Genomic DNA, 17,742 nt, shown 5'->3' with positions numbered 1-17,742 from the left:
TTACTTTAAATGTATTTTTATTTCACTGAACAAGCAATCACAGTGGTTCATCATATTGTATAGTATCTATGCTTACTTCTAAACTTTTACTTCCACATGCCACCCTACCTAATATGACTCCATCCCAACTTTGTAACTTTATTCTTTAGCACAATGGCTAGCAATTGAGAGATACCCAAAAGTCATCTCTGGAATTAACCAACTCTACCATAAAAATTTACCATTCATCAAGCTGATTTTCTCACTTTTCTTCTTCATCAACATTTTTAGTTCTGTACTTTTACTCAAACTATTCATCCTATCTAAAATAAGTATACTCTTTGGTATCCTCTCTGCTAAAGGAAAACTCCAACCATCTTTAACAGCAACATGATACTATAGAGAGAGCACAGGGTCCACACTCAAAAAAATGTTCTTAAATATCTCTTCCAGTTACTAGCCTCATTGAGTCTGACCAATTCATTGAATGTTTCCCTGCTTCAATTCCTCTTGTTAACTCAGGGAGAGCATTAACAGCTATCTCTTTTCACAGTCATGAAGGTAATATAAATGAACATGGTTTGGAATGTTCTGTGGTGACAAACTATGCAAATATCAGTTAATATTACTGAGTTCATTTACAAAGACCATTTTAGATGTTATGGTCTTTCCCTTACCTCTCTGATTGCCTTTAGGTCACAGCCATTTCCTCTGTATTCATGTGTTACATGCATTTGTTAGTTTCAGTTGATGTTAGCAATCAATATATACACTGTTTTGTATTACTTCATTTGTTTAAGTCTAGTGCACATGCCAATATACTTGAGACTGATAAATAATACAAAAGAAGAAATGCCCATAAAGCAACATATCCATAAATTCTGTGGGCTGAGATCATGGTTTAAATTTGTTTTGAATCATTATTAATAAGAGACTTTCAGCTTACACTGGTTGCATTTATCTACTTCACACTTCTAGTTAAAAGATTGAAATATAATTGCTAGTAAAATAAACATAAATTCAAATAATCCACTAATCATCTCAGGAAACCAATGTAATTTTATAAAGTTACTAGCCAATTTCTATTTTAACAAGTCTTATTAGTTTTTCTTCCATATTTTATTTGAAATTTCAAGATATTCTGCAGTATAGTTTCCTTATCACCTTATATAATATCTTTACTTATAAATATTTAAAAATATGGTAAAATATTTTTACTAGCCTCAACAACTATATCTAATAAGTATTTCTCTTTAAACCAAAAGCTGCTCTCATTAGCAGGTGATCTTATCAAATAATTGAAAAAAGGAAGCACTTTCTTGATGACTGCCTTACTCATTTAGACAACAATTTTTTTTTTTTTAAAGATTTTATTTATTTATTTGATAGAGAGAGACACAGCGAGAGAGGGAACACAAGCAGGGGGAGTGGAAGAGGGAGAGCAGGCTTCCCGCCGAGCAGGGAGCCCGATGCGGGGCTCGATCCCAGGACCCTGGGATCATGACCTGAGCTGAAGGCAGACGCTTAATGACTGAGCCACCCAGGCGCCCCTAGACAACAAATTTTTAAAGTTATTAATTTGTGATGAGCACTGGGTGTTGTATGGATGTGCTGAATCACTATATTGTATGCCTGAAACTAATATTACACTGTATGTTAACTAACTGGGATTTAAATAAAAACTTAAAAAATATAATTAAGTTGGTAATCTAAATATTCATCTGGAAAAAACTCTTCTACAACTCACTTTATAATTATATTGTTAGACAAATACCCTATAAAATGCCAGTCAGTTGTACTGGAGCTTAGCCATATTGTTACCATTGTCTTCTTCTCCCCTTTATCAGAGTAAATCTAAATCAATTTCGATATTAGCAGAAGAGACTTCACTTCTGCCTGTTTTACATCTTTTATTCCTGAGACTCTTTTTTATATTTATCATGAAGCTGTCTTTGCCCCACACTAAAATCTCTTAAGAACAACTTTTTGGGGCACCTGCGTGGCTCAGTTGGTTAAGCATCCATCTGCCTTTGGCTCACATCATGATCCCAGGGTCCTGGGGTTGAGCCCTGCATCGGGCTCCTTGCTCAGTGGGGAGTCTGCTTCTCCCTCTCCCTGCTGCTCCCCCTGCTTGTGTTCTCTCTCGCGCGCGCTATCTCTTTCTCTCTGTGTCAAATAAATAAAATAAAATAACAACTTTATTTAATAATTGGCATAAGAATGGCTACTGAGGAATATTAGGCATATCCTCACACCAAATTAGATCATTTGCTTTCTGCAGAATTCTGTCAATGGGGAAATAGAAAACTGAGAACAGAGCAAAGCAATTCAAACACTATGACCAAGTATGTTCATCTCCAGGATAAGCATGTTACTCTCTAATAGTCATCCTTTTTGAAGAATAAATAAGTTTTTAAAGGATTCTAAAAAGCAATAGAAGACATATGAATAAAAGTTACAGCTGTAAAATCCGGGATATGAGAACTTAAGTTTTGTACCTATTTTCTTTAAATTTCTCCAAATAAATTTTAGGAAAAAAAAAGTGAATTGCAATACATATAAGCTTAGAGATTAGAAATAAAGAAAATAATTTAGGGAAAACATGGTTGTAACTTGGGAAATGCATTCAAATCCTATTTGAAAGTGACTAATACAATGCTCAGCCTAAACTAAAGTGTTACTATAAAAATTTTAAATCTTGAGGAATTATCTACTCCAACTATTCTTAGCACTGCTAAAGTCTAAGAATGTGAGACGTCTGGAATAAAAACAATGTGAAGGATTAAATGCTTGAAAATAGGAACCTATTTTAAAAGGTTAGCAAAGTTATAAAATACAAAACTTAAGTGAGAGAGAAATGGCTACTGCCGAAGAAACTAAATATAACAGATTCTCGAGCCAGACAACTTGGGTTGGAACACTAGCTCGACAGACTTACTAGTTGTGTGACCCTGGACAAACTGCTTGACCACTCTGTAACTTACTTTCCTCATCTGTAAAACAAGGATAACAATAATATCGATCTCAGGAATTATTATAAGGATTCAACAATTCATGTGCAAATTGCTTAGAACAGAGACAGACACATAATACACACTGTGAGTTTTAGCTATTTTTTTTTTTTAATAAATCTGAATTTGAGCAGTACTTATTCAATGTTCAGCTTCACTGACAAAAGTTTAACTTGCCAGGGATTTTGTTACAACTTCTACTACTGGGACCCTGACTCAAGCCTTGAAGAATTATATAACTCCAAGAACGCAGAAGCTTTCTATCTAGTCCCCACAATAAAGTTCCCAAACTAAAAAACAAATATAAAAGACTTACGAATGAACATATTGTAGTAATGGCATTATACAATGCCCAAACTCTAACAATAGCAAAATTAGGGTAGAAATTATCTCTATTTCACAGATAAGGAAATAGAAGGTAAAATAATTGGATAATTCGGCCAACATCATATTGCTAGTAAGTAATGTGCAGGCAGGACTATCTATGAATACCTGACTATCACTATATCCCCATATATCTAATATTACTCAGCACAGATCAGATGCTTGTAAATGACTGGTGGATACAAGGAAGGATGGAGGGCTGGCTGGTTGGCTGGCTGGCTAAATGTAGCAATCAGTAAAGCAAATATTAGGTGCTCTGGGGGAGCCACTGACCCTGGCAAATCAGACCAACTCTGTTTAGCTAAACTTTTTATGGGAAGGTTTTATATAAATGCAACTTATTTTTATGTAGTAATATTTATGTTAGTCAGAGACCAAGACTACATGTTCCTAAACCCATGAAATATGAGTCGCTATTGTAATATGCTTCAAGAAATAAAGGAATTTTTTCCAACTAACAATAACATCAACTCAATATCCATGCCAATGGAAAGAAGTAGGAGCTCCAAATACAAAAGTAACATACCCTCGTGCACTGTTGGTGGGAATGTAAATTGGTACAGCCACTGTGGAAAACAGTACGGAGGTTCCTCAAAAACTTAAAATAGAAATACCACATGATCCAATAATTCCACTACTGGGTATTTACCCAAAGAAAATGAAAACACTAATTCAAAAAAATGTATGCACCCCTATGTTTATTGCAGCATTATTACAATAGCCAAGATATGGAAGCAAACTAAATGTCCACAATAGATGAATAAAGAAGATGTGATGTGTGTTCACACACACACACACACACACACACACACAGAGGAATATTAAGCAGCCATAAAAAAGAATAAAATTTTGCCATTTGCAACAACGTTTCACTTACATGTGGAATCTAACAAACAAAACAAATAAGCAGAAAGAGACCCATAAATACAGAAAACAAACTGATGGTTGCCAAAGGAGAGGAGGGTAAAGAGATGAGAAAAATAGATGAATGGGAGTGGGAGGTACAGGCTTCTAGTTATGGACTGAGGAAGTCACTGGAATGAAAGGCATAGCATAGGAAACACAGTCAGTGGTATTGTAGTAGCATTGTATGGTGACAGACAGTAGCTATACTTGTGGTGAGCATAGAGTTGATAAATCACTAGTTGTATAACCAAAACTAATGTGACGTGTTAACTACACTTCAGTAAAATAAAAAAATAACATACTTGACTATTTGAATATACTGTTTGTGGATTACAATAATTGAAACAAAATAATGAAACCATGCTGATGCCTAATTCAGGCAAAGAAAGAAATTGACTCATCCTCCCCAAATTATCCCCCACTAGGATGATAAAAAGTACCAGCCTAAGATGAGTTCTTTCATTTTTTTTGTAAGCCCAATTTTGGATTGATATTTTCCTTGTTTGCGGTAAAAGAGAACACAAAATACCTATATTTAAATTTTCCCTTTTATACTCATAGCCCAAAAAGAAGTGTAAAAAAAAGTATGAACTCTACCATCAAATCCCTATGTTGAATCTAAAAGCAAAACTTCGTGAATATAAACAAGTTCACTGTGATAAATCTCATTGTATTTACATTTATTAGAAAATTACCAGTAAAGAAGTTCTTCTGTGCAAAGATGAAGTGATAGGTGGCTTTATAAACCTCTAATTCACACTGCCAAGTCTGTGGCATGTTCCATATTCGGGGATAACTGGCAATGATGTGGAACTGCAAATGAAATGTTAAGTAAAAATGTTAGAGCTTAAAATGTGACATTGTGTGAAGAACATTAGAAATAAATTCACACACACACACTAGTAGAGTAATTAAAACTTATTTTCCCACTGAGCTGAACAGAAGGTCCCTTTGAGATTTTAATATTACTGTGGCTAAAGGTCAGTATCTATGGTTATATCCAGCTCCTTGAAATACTAAGCCATGAAAACTTTAAGAACAACAAAGCAGACTACAGTTTTGATACTGTACTCTAGCTAAACCAACAGAGTAACAACCAATGTCCTTAATTCCTCTTTAAACCTAATCTGTTACGTGAGAGGCTCGGGGTTTGGCCACCAGTGCCTCCCAGGTTCCCTTTTGGCAAATACATGCTTTATCATGTATTTAAGGTGCTTTATCATGTATTCCATCTGCCGAAGTTTGGAGATTCTGCTAAAGGCAAGAGCTGCCTGACCAGGAATAGCATTATGGTACAGCACCATTTATCAGCAATAGCTCAGGAATTCATTAAAATGCTGAATATGCCAGTTTAATATACATTTTTGTATTCAACATATTCTTGGTAATTACATATTTTTCCTCTTAATTTACATATATGTGTGTAAAAAATGCTGTTTTTAGACAATTAAGACCTAATGATACCATCTTATAAAAGAATCCTTTCTGAATATCAGCCATTCTACATAGTGGCTTTTGTTATTATTGTTATTGTTGTCTTCCCTGATAAGGAATAATCTGCCTGATAATGAAATGAATCCCTAATCTGCAATTTTAATCATAAGCATTTCCATATTTTTTCTAATATGGAGTAATCTGCAGTATCAGTAAGATTTCCTTCTTTTAACCTCATTCATCAAGTAAAAACCAAAATGACTTATTAAGCCATGAGAAGGAATCCAATGGGGCCAGAAACATATAGTGAAAAATTATCTCATTTATAACATAGGAGTTAGTCTAGTCATAAAATAAAATTTAAAATTAATATTCTAACAACTTTTCACATTTTTAAAGACCAAAAACCATGCTAGCACTGCCTTATATTCACTTTGCCCATAACCAGAAGCAGAGCAAGAGAGATGCCAGAGTCCATAGCCCTGGGAATCTACTCCTCTTCACAAAAAATAAGGCCAAGAGCACCTGGTAGTTCTTGAATGAGAAGATTAACTATTTAATGACTTCCTGGTCATTAAAATTTTATATTAAAAAATTAAAACCAAATTCAGATTTTATGTATGTATACATATCATCATATACTCTAGACTTACTGCTAACATTTCTGCTTCTAAAAGGGTCCGGTATTGCATGCTGGTGGTGGCATCAACATGTAAGAGCTGTCCTTTAATTGCAGGAGTATAACCTAGTAAGTGAAAACATAAAAATTAAGAACCTACAAAATATATGTGTGACTAAAAATTTTGTACTGGAAACAACTCCCATCACCACCCAAAGAAGGAATCCGTGAAAACTGGTGATCAGACACAATACAAATACATCCCAGTGATGGGGAGCTTGCTATCTAACAGATGACCTTTCTCATTTTGGACAGCTCTAAAGGAATAAAGTTCTATCTTCATAGAATGTCCTCCTGATTTTGCTTTCCAGCGCAAAACTGTAAGTCTACCCTCTAAATGACAGTTTTCAACTATTAAAGATGGCTACTATGTCTCTTCTTCTCCCACTGACTCAAGGGAAGTTGTTTTCATCATTTTCAACTGTTCCTTATATAATGATACTTTCTGAACAACGGCTATTCCTTATGTAATTAATGACAGTTAGCAAATAACATAGCTCCATTCTGAACAAAAGCAGAAAAGTACAGAGTATTTCACTTCTTTTCTTGAAGGGCTGCCCTTCTATGAACACTAATGCTATGGTCATTAGTATATGACTAGTTCAACATGTATCCTGCTCTGGGCATTTTATTTCAAAGACCTGGACCTCTGAAAAAAGTTTTACATGTGTTTGAGTTATATTTTGTTAATGTCTATGACTTAATCTATTTTTCCCCTCAGACAGTCATCTTAAAAGCCACCTAACCTTCCCAAGAACCTGACTGGGCTTTCCTTAGACCGGTAACTCACTCAGAGTTCCACAACCAGTGTGCTGTGGCACTACCCATGAATTCATAATTAGTATGTTCCAGATATTGATTCCCTCAGCCCTCAGTGGCTCCCTTACCCCAGTGCACCAATAATTGTACAAAAGAAAGGTGTACAAATATTTCCTATGTGCAATATCAGTTTAAAAATGGTAGAACCACTCCCTTAATTGAATCATTCTCAATTTTACACAACCCCCAACTGTCTTTTTCCTCCTGCTTTGTATCTGTAAGTAAGGCTACCCTAAAAGATGTTCTTTCCAACTCACTACTCTGAACCACCCAGTCCTAGAGAATCTCAAGCATCTGCTTCAAGACTTAGTATGACCACTCTTTTACAACCAGCAAAGGTAAGGTTTAACTCTTCATCAAAAGAGCCTCAAAGTTACAGGGAAAAGATACACTATGCCATTCTCAGTCACTGTTTCACAACTGATTATCTAAGTAGGTAGACCTGACTGCTACCTTTTTATACAAGCTAATGAATATAGTCAACTCACTACCTGCTTTCTTATACCAGCAACAAAAAAAGGTGACAAAAACAAGTAAAGAGAGCCAAGAATGATATAAAAATTACTCTAATTATACTTAGCCATAGTAACATTGTTGGTTAGTGACTTAAAAATACAGGTACGTTGCTATTCTCTGTACTCTGAAGAAGTGAATAAATAAAGTAGAATTTCATCTTAATTGTTCTCAATTACAAATATAATAAGAGGATAGGAAGAAGGAAAATGAAAAAGGCTATATAATATTTTGATAAATTTAACAAAATGTATTTAATCACATTATTGATTAACTTGTATCAGAGTTCAAATTTCAAATGCATAATGAATTTAGATTAGCTCAGGTGAAACTATAGCAGAGTATTATTTAATATTTTAAATATGAAATGTTCTGCTTTCTTAGTTATATTTTTCAAAGTACCAGGCTTACTCCCTGACAAAATCTATTAACACCATAACCTAAAACAAAGCCTATCAATCATACTATCACATACTGCCCATATACCATGTGCCAGGGTACTGGGTTCAGCACCAAGTTTACATCAGTTTAAAAAAAACACACAGCACCTGCTCTTACAGAGCAACAGACTAATAGGAAAAGTACATTTTAAACAAATTATGCTCAGTCTTACAAAAAAGAAGTACAGGGTATAACGAAAGCATAAGACCTAACTTGATTTAAAAAATTTTCCCTTCTCTCCAGGTGCACAAAATATTTAATTACGTAATTAATATGTACTGTTAATATAACAGAAAGCTGAAAAAGAAAACCCCATTATGTTAGTCTAAATAGGATTGCAAGCTATTATTTATAGATTAATTATTCCCCTACTAATCATTTAAAATAGGAAAGTACTCATTGCAGCTTACCATTTTCCTCAACTGTCATTGGAATATTAATTTCTAAATATGAGCCAGCTCCTACATTTACATGTACAGCATTTGTTTCCTACCAAAAGAAAAAAATTAAACCATATAATTATTTTCTCACTATTTAATCATACTCCCATCTTTACTTTTCAGTTATTATCACAGACAAAATATAATCATCAATGATATGAAATGGGTATTAAAAGTTCCTAAGAACAAAAGTTCGAAGTTTTACTAAAAATACACTAAAACAATTTGGCCAGATATAAAGAAGAAAATGAACCAGACTATAGAATTAAGGTTTATTATTAATTTTTCCTACTTTTGGTACTTAATGAAAGCAACATATATACAATTATTATGGGGGAAGGGGTGATAGGAGGCTCATAGAAATGAATCTAAGTATAGAACTAGTTACCAGAAAAATACTCTGGAAAATCATGTTTAAGTTTTAAACACTATTTTCTACTATATTATTTCAATAATTACCCTGTTTTTGGTAAACAGCAAATCAATTGTAGCATCTGCAATAATATTCATTCGCAGTTCAAAAGCAAGGATCTGTCGTGGTCTCCCAGGCTGTGCAATTTCAGAAACTTTCAGAACTTGATAATCAGGTGGGAAGAAAAACTTCCATAAACAATCTCTATATAAGGAGGTATAAAGGTATAAAGAATAACTTGTTATTTAAACAAAATTACATTTATAAGGGTATAAAGGTATAAAGAATAACTTGTTATTTAAACAAAATTCCATTTATAAGGGAGCATAATCAGTATTCTAACTTTGTACTATCACTGTTATCTCATTTAACAACTGGGCATGAAATAGAAAAAAAAATTAAGTCACAAAATAGCACCTACTCTAATTTCCTTTCAGTAAAATGAAATTTTCTCCAATGTTTTATACTTCCAAAGATCAACCAGCTTTGAGTATTTTTTTAGATTTATTTACTTATTTGAGAGAGACAGTCTGTGTGCAGGCATGCACAACACACACATGCACAAGAATGGGGAGGGGCAGAGGGAGAGAATCTTCACACAGACTCCCTCACTGAGCACAGAACCCAATGTGGGGCTCGATCTCACGACCCATGACCTGAGCTAAAACCAAGAGTCCAACGCTTAACTGACTGAGCCACCCAGGCACCCCAACAAGCTTTGAGTATTTAATATACTATTGTCAAATGAGATATAGGTAATAACAAATTTACACTGTTGAGGCATACTGTGAGAAATTAAAGACTTTCTACAAGCATATCAAAAGGCAAAGAAAGAACTAAAGGAGGATGGTTTAATTAGAATCATTACACTACGGATGAGTTACTTAGCCTTTCTGAGGACACCTGACCTGCTTTCTCATCTGCAAAATAGGAATAACATAACTGGCCTCATAGACTAGATCTGAAGATTAAATGACAACATATATGGAAAAGACTTGGCAGTACATGATGCTAGAAAAAATGGCTATTATTTATTTTATTTTTATAATCATTTATTATCTTTTAGAGGGGGGAGAGGGGCAAAGTGAGAGGGAGAGAGAGAATCTTAGGCAGGCTCCATGCCTAGCATGGAGCCTGATGCAGGGCTTGACCTCATAACCCTGAGATCATGCCCTGAGCTGAAATCAAAAGGCAGATGCTTAACCAACTAAGCCACCCCGGTGCCCCTTATAATCATTATTTTTAATCAATAATCTATCAATAAGAGTCTAAAGAGCAATAGATCTCTAAAAAGTAAAGATGCTAAGGCTCTAATACATTTGCCTCCCCTCATCATTTCACAAAGATGAAAGAACCCAAGGAATTTCCATTTCAGAGTCAAAATTAATGTAATGTTATTCATACATTCAGAGAAGGTGCCAGTTTATAGCTTTTAAACAGGAAGGGTTGAAAAAGTAACAGAAAATGCTACTTGGAATAAATAAGATAGGGAAAAATTAGATGAACAGAACAAAAGTTGCAAACTGACCCATTATAGACTATAACTTGCCATCATTAAGTAAGTGTGTATGAAAGAAAAATAAAGTTCTGCAAATGTTTTGGCTACAACATACAAATACATGAAACTCAGACTATTAAAGACAAAAAAGGTCCAATATGATCATTGAATGAAAATGGACTGTTTAGTGGGTAGCAGGATATAATGAAAAGAGCAGTGGACTTGAAAAGCTGGTTTGAATGTTAGTTCTAGATGGCTATAGCATCATTATCTTGCCGAAATCACTGAACCTCTCTGCATCTCCATTTTCTCACAGGTACCTGCCCTATGTATCTCACTGGGTTATGAGAATCACATGTGAAAATATAAATAAAAGCACTTATGTGAAAGCAGTAAGAGGCTAGACAATGTTGAAAATGTTTGTGTTATTGTAATTATTATCTATCTAAGGATTAAGTACAAATCTCATAAAGTTTGCATTTCAACTCTGACATGAAAATTCTCAGAAAGAAAATATCATGAAGGAAAAGCTGAGTATCTTAAAGATTCAGAAAAATCATGTAAAGGTGGTAGAATGAAATCAAAATCCATAAGCTAACAAGTCATTCTATATCAGAGATCAAAATCTCTTCACAAAAGTGAATGAACTATCCAATAGCAAAACAGTTAAGATTTCTTCCTAAATTTCTTACATCTTAGTGGATGCTAAGAAAACTGACCTTACTATTCATTTCCGGGTATAATTCATATTTGTATAGAAACTGAAAATGGGGAAGAAGAAAAGGAAATGGCTACAAAAGAGGAAATGCACTCTTTGTACATGTAAGTGAGGAGCGAAGTATTCTTAGCAAACTAAACCCACGTGACAGTAAGTTTTTCGGGGCAGCTGGGTGGCTCAGTCGGTTAAGTGTCTGTCTTTGGCTCAGGTCATGATCTCAGAGTCCTGGGATGGAGCCCTGAGTCAGGCTCCCTGCTCAGTGGGAAGTCTGCTTCCCCCTCTCCTTTTCCCCCCGGCTTGTGGTCTCTGTCTCTCAAATAAATAAAATCTTAAAAAAAAAAAAGAAAAAGAAAAGAAGTTTTTCTTTTCTGTCTTTTTTTTTAAATAAACCTGAATGAATGGTTTTGTTAAGTCCAGGTTAAGAAAGATATTGCTGTTCTCTCCTGGTAGTGGCAGGATCTACTGAAAAGAGTTGATAAAACAAATTTTTCTTTTATGTTAACTTCACTGTCATTTCTCTATATAATACAAAGATCACCTCACAAGTGAATATGGCTATATATTAAAAGAATTTTAGTTTGGACTTTATGTAAATATGCCCTAATATTTTTTTAATGTAACAAAATTAAATACAATTTAAGAATAATCACACTTTATTCTTAGAAATGCAAAAATATTTTATGTGTCTGTGTTAAAGCATTGTTTTAATTTTTTCCTTTCAAATATAATAATGTATAAATGTAACTATTACTTAATAGGATGTAAAAACCCTCATCTTCAACTATTCAATAGTAAATACAGCATGGCTTACTACAGGAAAAATTTTATCATAAAAGGAAAATTTAAATCCAGTAATTTGAAAAGCATTTGTTTCCTAACCTGAAATTTTAAGCTGTTCACTTTCAAGTCTAATAAATAACCTAACCCAGAACTCAACAAAGTATTGTATTAGCATATTGCAAGAGTTTTCAAATGACAAACTTACTCATTTTTCATACAATTGTTAAACAGCTACATTTGATGAGGCAGGTATTCCTATATACTAGAGATACAAAGATTAATAGAACATGCTACTTAACAAAGTATATAATTCTTCTAACAATGCTAGGTAGAAAGCACTTCTTAAAACAAGTATAAAAAGAGTAAGTATATCAAGTCAGTATCAGCACTCTTCATTAGTCCATTAACAGCCCAATAATACCTGCTTCGGTGAATGATTTGGCTTATATTTCTCCATTCAAGCTTGTTTATGAACAGAAAAACTAAACTGACTTTAGGCAATGTCTATTTACATAAAAATTTAGATGTTCCCTCATAATTAGAGGTAAATATCCCCTATTTGCTTAAAACTCTTCAATAAGTAGGAATGTGGTCAGAATAAATTAAAATAAGAATTACTTCAAAATTAACAGAATGACTAAAAAATAAAAAAAAAAACCTCTCAGACACTGTCCATGACCTCCAGGATAAAGTCTCTGTTTCTTAACTACCTACAAATCTCCTAACAACCTGTAGAAACTATAAGACAAATCTCCATCGTCATCATGCATTTGCAGAACTCTTCCTTTGCCTCAATTATTTGTCCTCCTCTTCCTTCATTGGCTAACTCCTACTTAGGTTTCAAAATTCAACTCACATATTACCTCTACTGAAAAGCCTTCCCCAATTCTTCTCTTCTGAGTTATGTACTTGTTATGGGAAGAATTGTGTCCCCTAAAAATTCATATATTGAAGTCCTAACCTCAAGTACCTGAGAATTTGATGTTTGGAGATAGGATCTTTAGAGAGGTAATTAAGTTAAAATGGGGTTGTTAGGGTGGGCCCTAATTCAATATGACTAGTGTTCTTCTAAGACAAGGAAATGTGGACACAGAGGCCTACAAGACACACTAAAGGGAAGACCATGGGAAGACCAGGGAAAAGATGACCATCTACAAGCCAAGGAGAGAAGCCTTGAATACACCCTTCCCTCATAGCCCTCAGAAGGAACCAAACCTATCAACACCTTGATCACAGAATTCTAACCTCCAGAACCGTGAAAAACTTCTGTTGTTTAAACTACACAGTCTGTGGTACTTTGTTATGGCAGTCTTAGCAAACTAGTACAGTACCTTTCTAAGTGCTTCATCAAGACTTTTTACTTACCTTTACTACAGCCCTTAATAAAACTCTTTTGTTTCTTTTTCCTCACTAAAACTGAACTATATGTCTTTTTTTTTGTATTATGTTATGTTAATCACCATACATTACATCATTAGTTTTTGATGTAGTGTTCCATGATTCATTGTTTGCGTATAACACCCAGTGCTCCATTCAGTACGTGCCCTCTTTAATACCCATCACCAGGCTAACCGGTCCCCTCACCCCCCTCCTCTCTAGAATCCTCAGTTTGTTTCTCAGAGTCCATAGTCTCTCATGGTTCATCTCCCCCTCCAGTTTCCCCCCCTTCATTTTTCCCTTCCTGCTATCTTCTTCTTTTTTTTTAACATATAATGTATTATTTGTTTCAGAGGTACAGGCCTGTGATTCAACAGTCTTACACAATTCACAGCGCTCACCATAGCACATACCCTCCCTGATGTCTATCACCCAGCCACTCCATCCCTTTTGTCTCTGAATCTCCACAGCCCAATAATCCCTGGCAAACTCATTGAATACAAAACAAAAAACAAAGAAACCAATAAATATGCTCCTCATTCACCATTTTTCTAATGGAATTAGCCCCTCCTTCAGAGTGCACTTGTTTATGCCAATTTCTCTACAAACAACTTACAATTTAAATTAAAATGCTTAGTGATATCTTACTCTGCCATAATAAAATAGCTTATAAAAATATTAAGCTACTTTTTAATAAAATTTATATCATTATCTTAATACATTAAAAGACTTACTAGAAATATAATTTACTCAAGTACCTTTGCCTATCGGCCCATGGCCCATAGTTGAAATCTGTTCCTTTACCACAAACTATATCCAGTCCCCAACATGGAGGCAAATCTTGTAATTTGCAATCCTCACTGCTCATTTCTCCTTCAACATTTTCTTCTGTTTCTTCTGGAACAAGTCCTATATTGCAGAATATACAACAGAAAGGCAATTACTTAAAATTACTGTTTAAAGATTCCCTAGATCAGGAGTTCTAAAAATGTTTTGCTCTCAGTAATCCTTTACACTATTAAAAATTACCAAGGATGCACAGTGGGATTTTTTGGTATTACCTCAATCATAATTTACTGTATTCAAAATTGAAATTGAGCAATTTTAAAAACTTTTATTTTAACAACTCATTGCATGTTGATGTAATGAAATGTTAAATAAAATTGAACTCACTACATTTCATTTAATAAAATTTAATGAAAATATCATATGAAAAAATTATTTTAAAAAAAAATAAATGAAATTTTAATTCCATTTTTAATGAAAATACTTTTTAATGAAAAATAACCATATTTTCTAAAACTAATTCATTTAGAAATAAGTGTTGGCATTGTTTTTATTTCAGCAAATCTCTTTAATGTCAGGCTTAATAGAAAATAAGCAAATTCGCATAGCTGCTTCTGAATAGGCCAATAACCAGTAACGAGATTGAAGCAGTGATCAAAAACCTCCCAAAAAACAAAAGTCCAGGGCCTGATGGATTCCCTGGGGAATTCTACCAAACATTCAAAGAAGAAATAATACCTATTCTACTGAAGCTGTTTCAAAAAATAGAAACAGAAGGAAAACTTCCAAACTCATTCTATGAGGCCAGCATTACCTTAATCCCCAAACCAGGCAAAGACCCCATCAAAAAGGAGAATTTCAGACCGATATCCCTGATGAATATGGATTTCAAAATCCTCAACAAAATCCTAGCTAATAGGATCCAACAATACAGTAAAAGGATCATCCACCACGACCAAGTGGGATTTATCCCCGGGATGCAAGAGTGGTTCAACATTCACAAATCAATGTGATAGAACACATTAATAAGAGGAGGGAGAAGAATCATATGGTCCTCTCAATTGATGCAGAAAAAGCATTTGACAAAATACAACATCCTTTCCTGATTAAAACTCTTCAGAGTATAGGGATAGAGGGAACATTCCTCAAGTTCATAAAATCCATCTATGAAAAACCCACACTGAATATCATCCTCAATGGGGAAAAGCTGAGAGCCTTTCCCTTAAGATCAGGAACACATCAAGGATGCCCACTCTCGCCACTATTGCTCAACATAGTACTAGAAGTCCTGGCAACAGCAATCAGACAAAAAAAAGAAATAAAAGGTATTCAAATTGGCAAAGAAGAAGTCACACTCTCTCTTTTCGCAGACGACATGATACTTTATGTGGAAAACCCAAAAGACTCCACCCCCAAATTACTAGAACTCATACAGCAATTCAGTAATGTGGCAGGATACAAAATCAATGCACAGAAATCAGTTGCTTTCTTATAGACATTGCTTCTGCATTCAGTCTGTTGTTTAAGGATTTGAAGAAAACCTAGCCTCAAGCAAATAGCTATACAGAAAAGGGAGGAGTATTTTAATAGCTTTTTCAGGTAATTTTGAATATTCTTCTCTGACACTATGCCAAAATTCAACAAGTGGTAGTTTCTTAAAAGTTAGTTGCAATGTGGAATCTGAAACCCTATACTGAATTTTTCATACTCTGATACATTAAAATTTACTGATCTCTCTAACACTTTGAATATATCTTTTACCCATGGCATAACTTTGTAACATCATGCATTTGTAAAATATTGGTTCAGAGACACACATATGTTTTCCAAATATTGATAAATTTCATCATTAAACATTTTTAAAATCACATTTGTTAATATCACTGGTGGTCCTATCAGAAAAGTCCTTAAACTCACAGTGGCAGACCCAAATTTTCCAAAATTCTGATTCTCATATGAAAACTCAAAATCATCTGTCTCTAGTTGCTCCTTCAAGTAAAACTGGTGCTCCATGAAAAGAGCAAATAATTCAGCTAGAAACTCAACTATACAAGTGCTTTTCCTCTAAACATCAGTATACTTTGGTATGTAGCAGAAGTATATTATGTGTACTTGCCATTTTTTCACACTGAATATTAAAAAGTTTACTCAAGGGTCAAGATTTGACAAAAACAATTTTTACTGCTTAATCAAAGTTTTTAAAACTGATACTGGCATTTGTTTTACTGTAAATGGGTGGCAGTGAAAAAGACAGTGATGACTAGTATAGTATGGAACCACTGCCTTAATTCATGCTAAAGCACCAACACTTTCACCCACCATTGCTTTTGTACCAGCAGTGCAAATGTCATATGGTGAAAAAGGCAAGTAACATCCTAGTTTTACCCTGAAAATACTCTGACCTCATTAACCCCATGAAAGGCATAAAAAACCAGAAGTAGGGAAAAAGGGCTAAAAATCCAATGTTTAGCTACTTTCATAAAATTCAAGCCACCTGTGAAGCACTCTAACCAGCTAGATTTCAATCCTTAAACTTCAAGCCTCAAACGATTTTTTTCTTAAGCTAGCGTAAACTACCTTAACTGTCACCACATTTTCTAAAGGTTTTCACACCAGGTTACTTGCAGTCACAATTTTTGAGGTATACTTCTGAAAATAGAATTGAACAAAAGATTCCTATATTGTTCCTTTGGTCTGAAATAGTAATATTCAATTTTTGATAAATGACACAGACAATTTTTAGGTAGGTACTCTTCCATCCACATTTACGATTTATTGATGTCTATTTTATCCTACCAAGGAGACTTAAAATATTATTAAATATCAACATTTCATAGAATAGAAGTGTAGCTATGAAACACACTTTCAAAGACTAATACCTGGTTCATCCATGTAGTAGTAGATGTCAACATCATTTGACTGCATCACCACAAACCCTTCTCCCATTAATCTTGGTGGTCTATAAGAAGGAGGGGGGACAGCAAACTAAGTACATCTCCAGAATATAAAATGTTCTGTATTCTAATTATGGTAGTAATAGTTGAGAACAAAAAGAGAAAAAAAATCTAAAAAGCAATCAAGTGTAGCATATTGAAAAGGGAAAACAAAACATCTTTTACATAGACAATGAAGTTTTGCATAGTTGTATTCTATATTAGACTAAATAATAAATTGGTACTGAAAAATTTCTAGTCAAAATACTAGTTTCAAAAAGAAAAAATGAAAAAGAAAATTTGTTTTATATTTTTCATTTTAAGTTTTAAATGAGAGAAATCAATTTAAAGCAAAGTTTAATTAAATACAATGTAAGAAGTATGATCATTAGAATAATCATATTCTGCATTTACAACAAAAATTTAAAATTAAACTTAAAATTCAACCATTTTATATTAATAATACTTTACAACTTAACAGGAAATATTTTATTATATCTGTAAAATAAAGTTTAATCTGTCAGAAACATTAAATAAGAAAAATACTGTCATTTTTATTTTTAACAACTTTATATTATCTTTGTCTTTATATTATCTATTTGCAAGAATATTTAGTTGATCAACTTGAAAAA

General features: G+C 33.8%; 1 protein-coding gene across 6 annotated transcripts in view; it reads right to left on the bottom strand.

The window, feature by feature from the left end:
• KIAA1109 (KIAA1109 ortholog) overlaps positions 1-17,742 on the bottom strand; it is a 208,209-nt gene that overhangs the window by 150,980 nt on the left and 39,487 nt on the right. For all 6 annotated transcript variants that reach the window (XM_032412767.1, XM_032412766.1, XM_032412772.1 and 3 more), the window contains 6 exons: positions 17,057-17,136; positions 14,150-14,300; positions 9,066-9,222; positions 8,577-8,655; positions 6,368-6,459; positions 4,976-5,093 (listed from right to left, as the gene is read on the bottom strand). In XM_032412767.1, coding sequence (XP_032268658.1) covers positions 4,976-5,093; positions 6,368-6,459; positions 8,577-8,655; positions 9,066-9,222; positions 14,150-14,300; positions 17,057-17,136 — 677 coding nt within the window. The remainder of the gene's footprint in view (positions 1-4,975; positions 5,094-6,367; positions 6,460-8,576; positions 8,656-9,065; positions 9,223-14,149; positions 14,301-17,056; positions 17,137-17,742) is intronic.

The sequence above is a fragment of the Phoca vitulina genome, unplaced genomic scaffold (genome assembly GCF_004348235.1).
Source record: "Phoca vitulina isolate PV1807 unplaced genomic scaffold, GSC_HSeal_1.0 scaffold14, whole genome shotgun sequence".
Lineage (NCBI taxonomy): Eukaryota > Metazoa > Chordata > Mammalia > Carnivora > Phocidae > Phoca > Phoca vitulina.
Note: the sequence above shows the minus strand (reverse complement) of the source record. Positions and strands in the feature narration are given on the sequence as shown.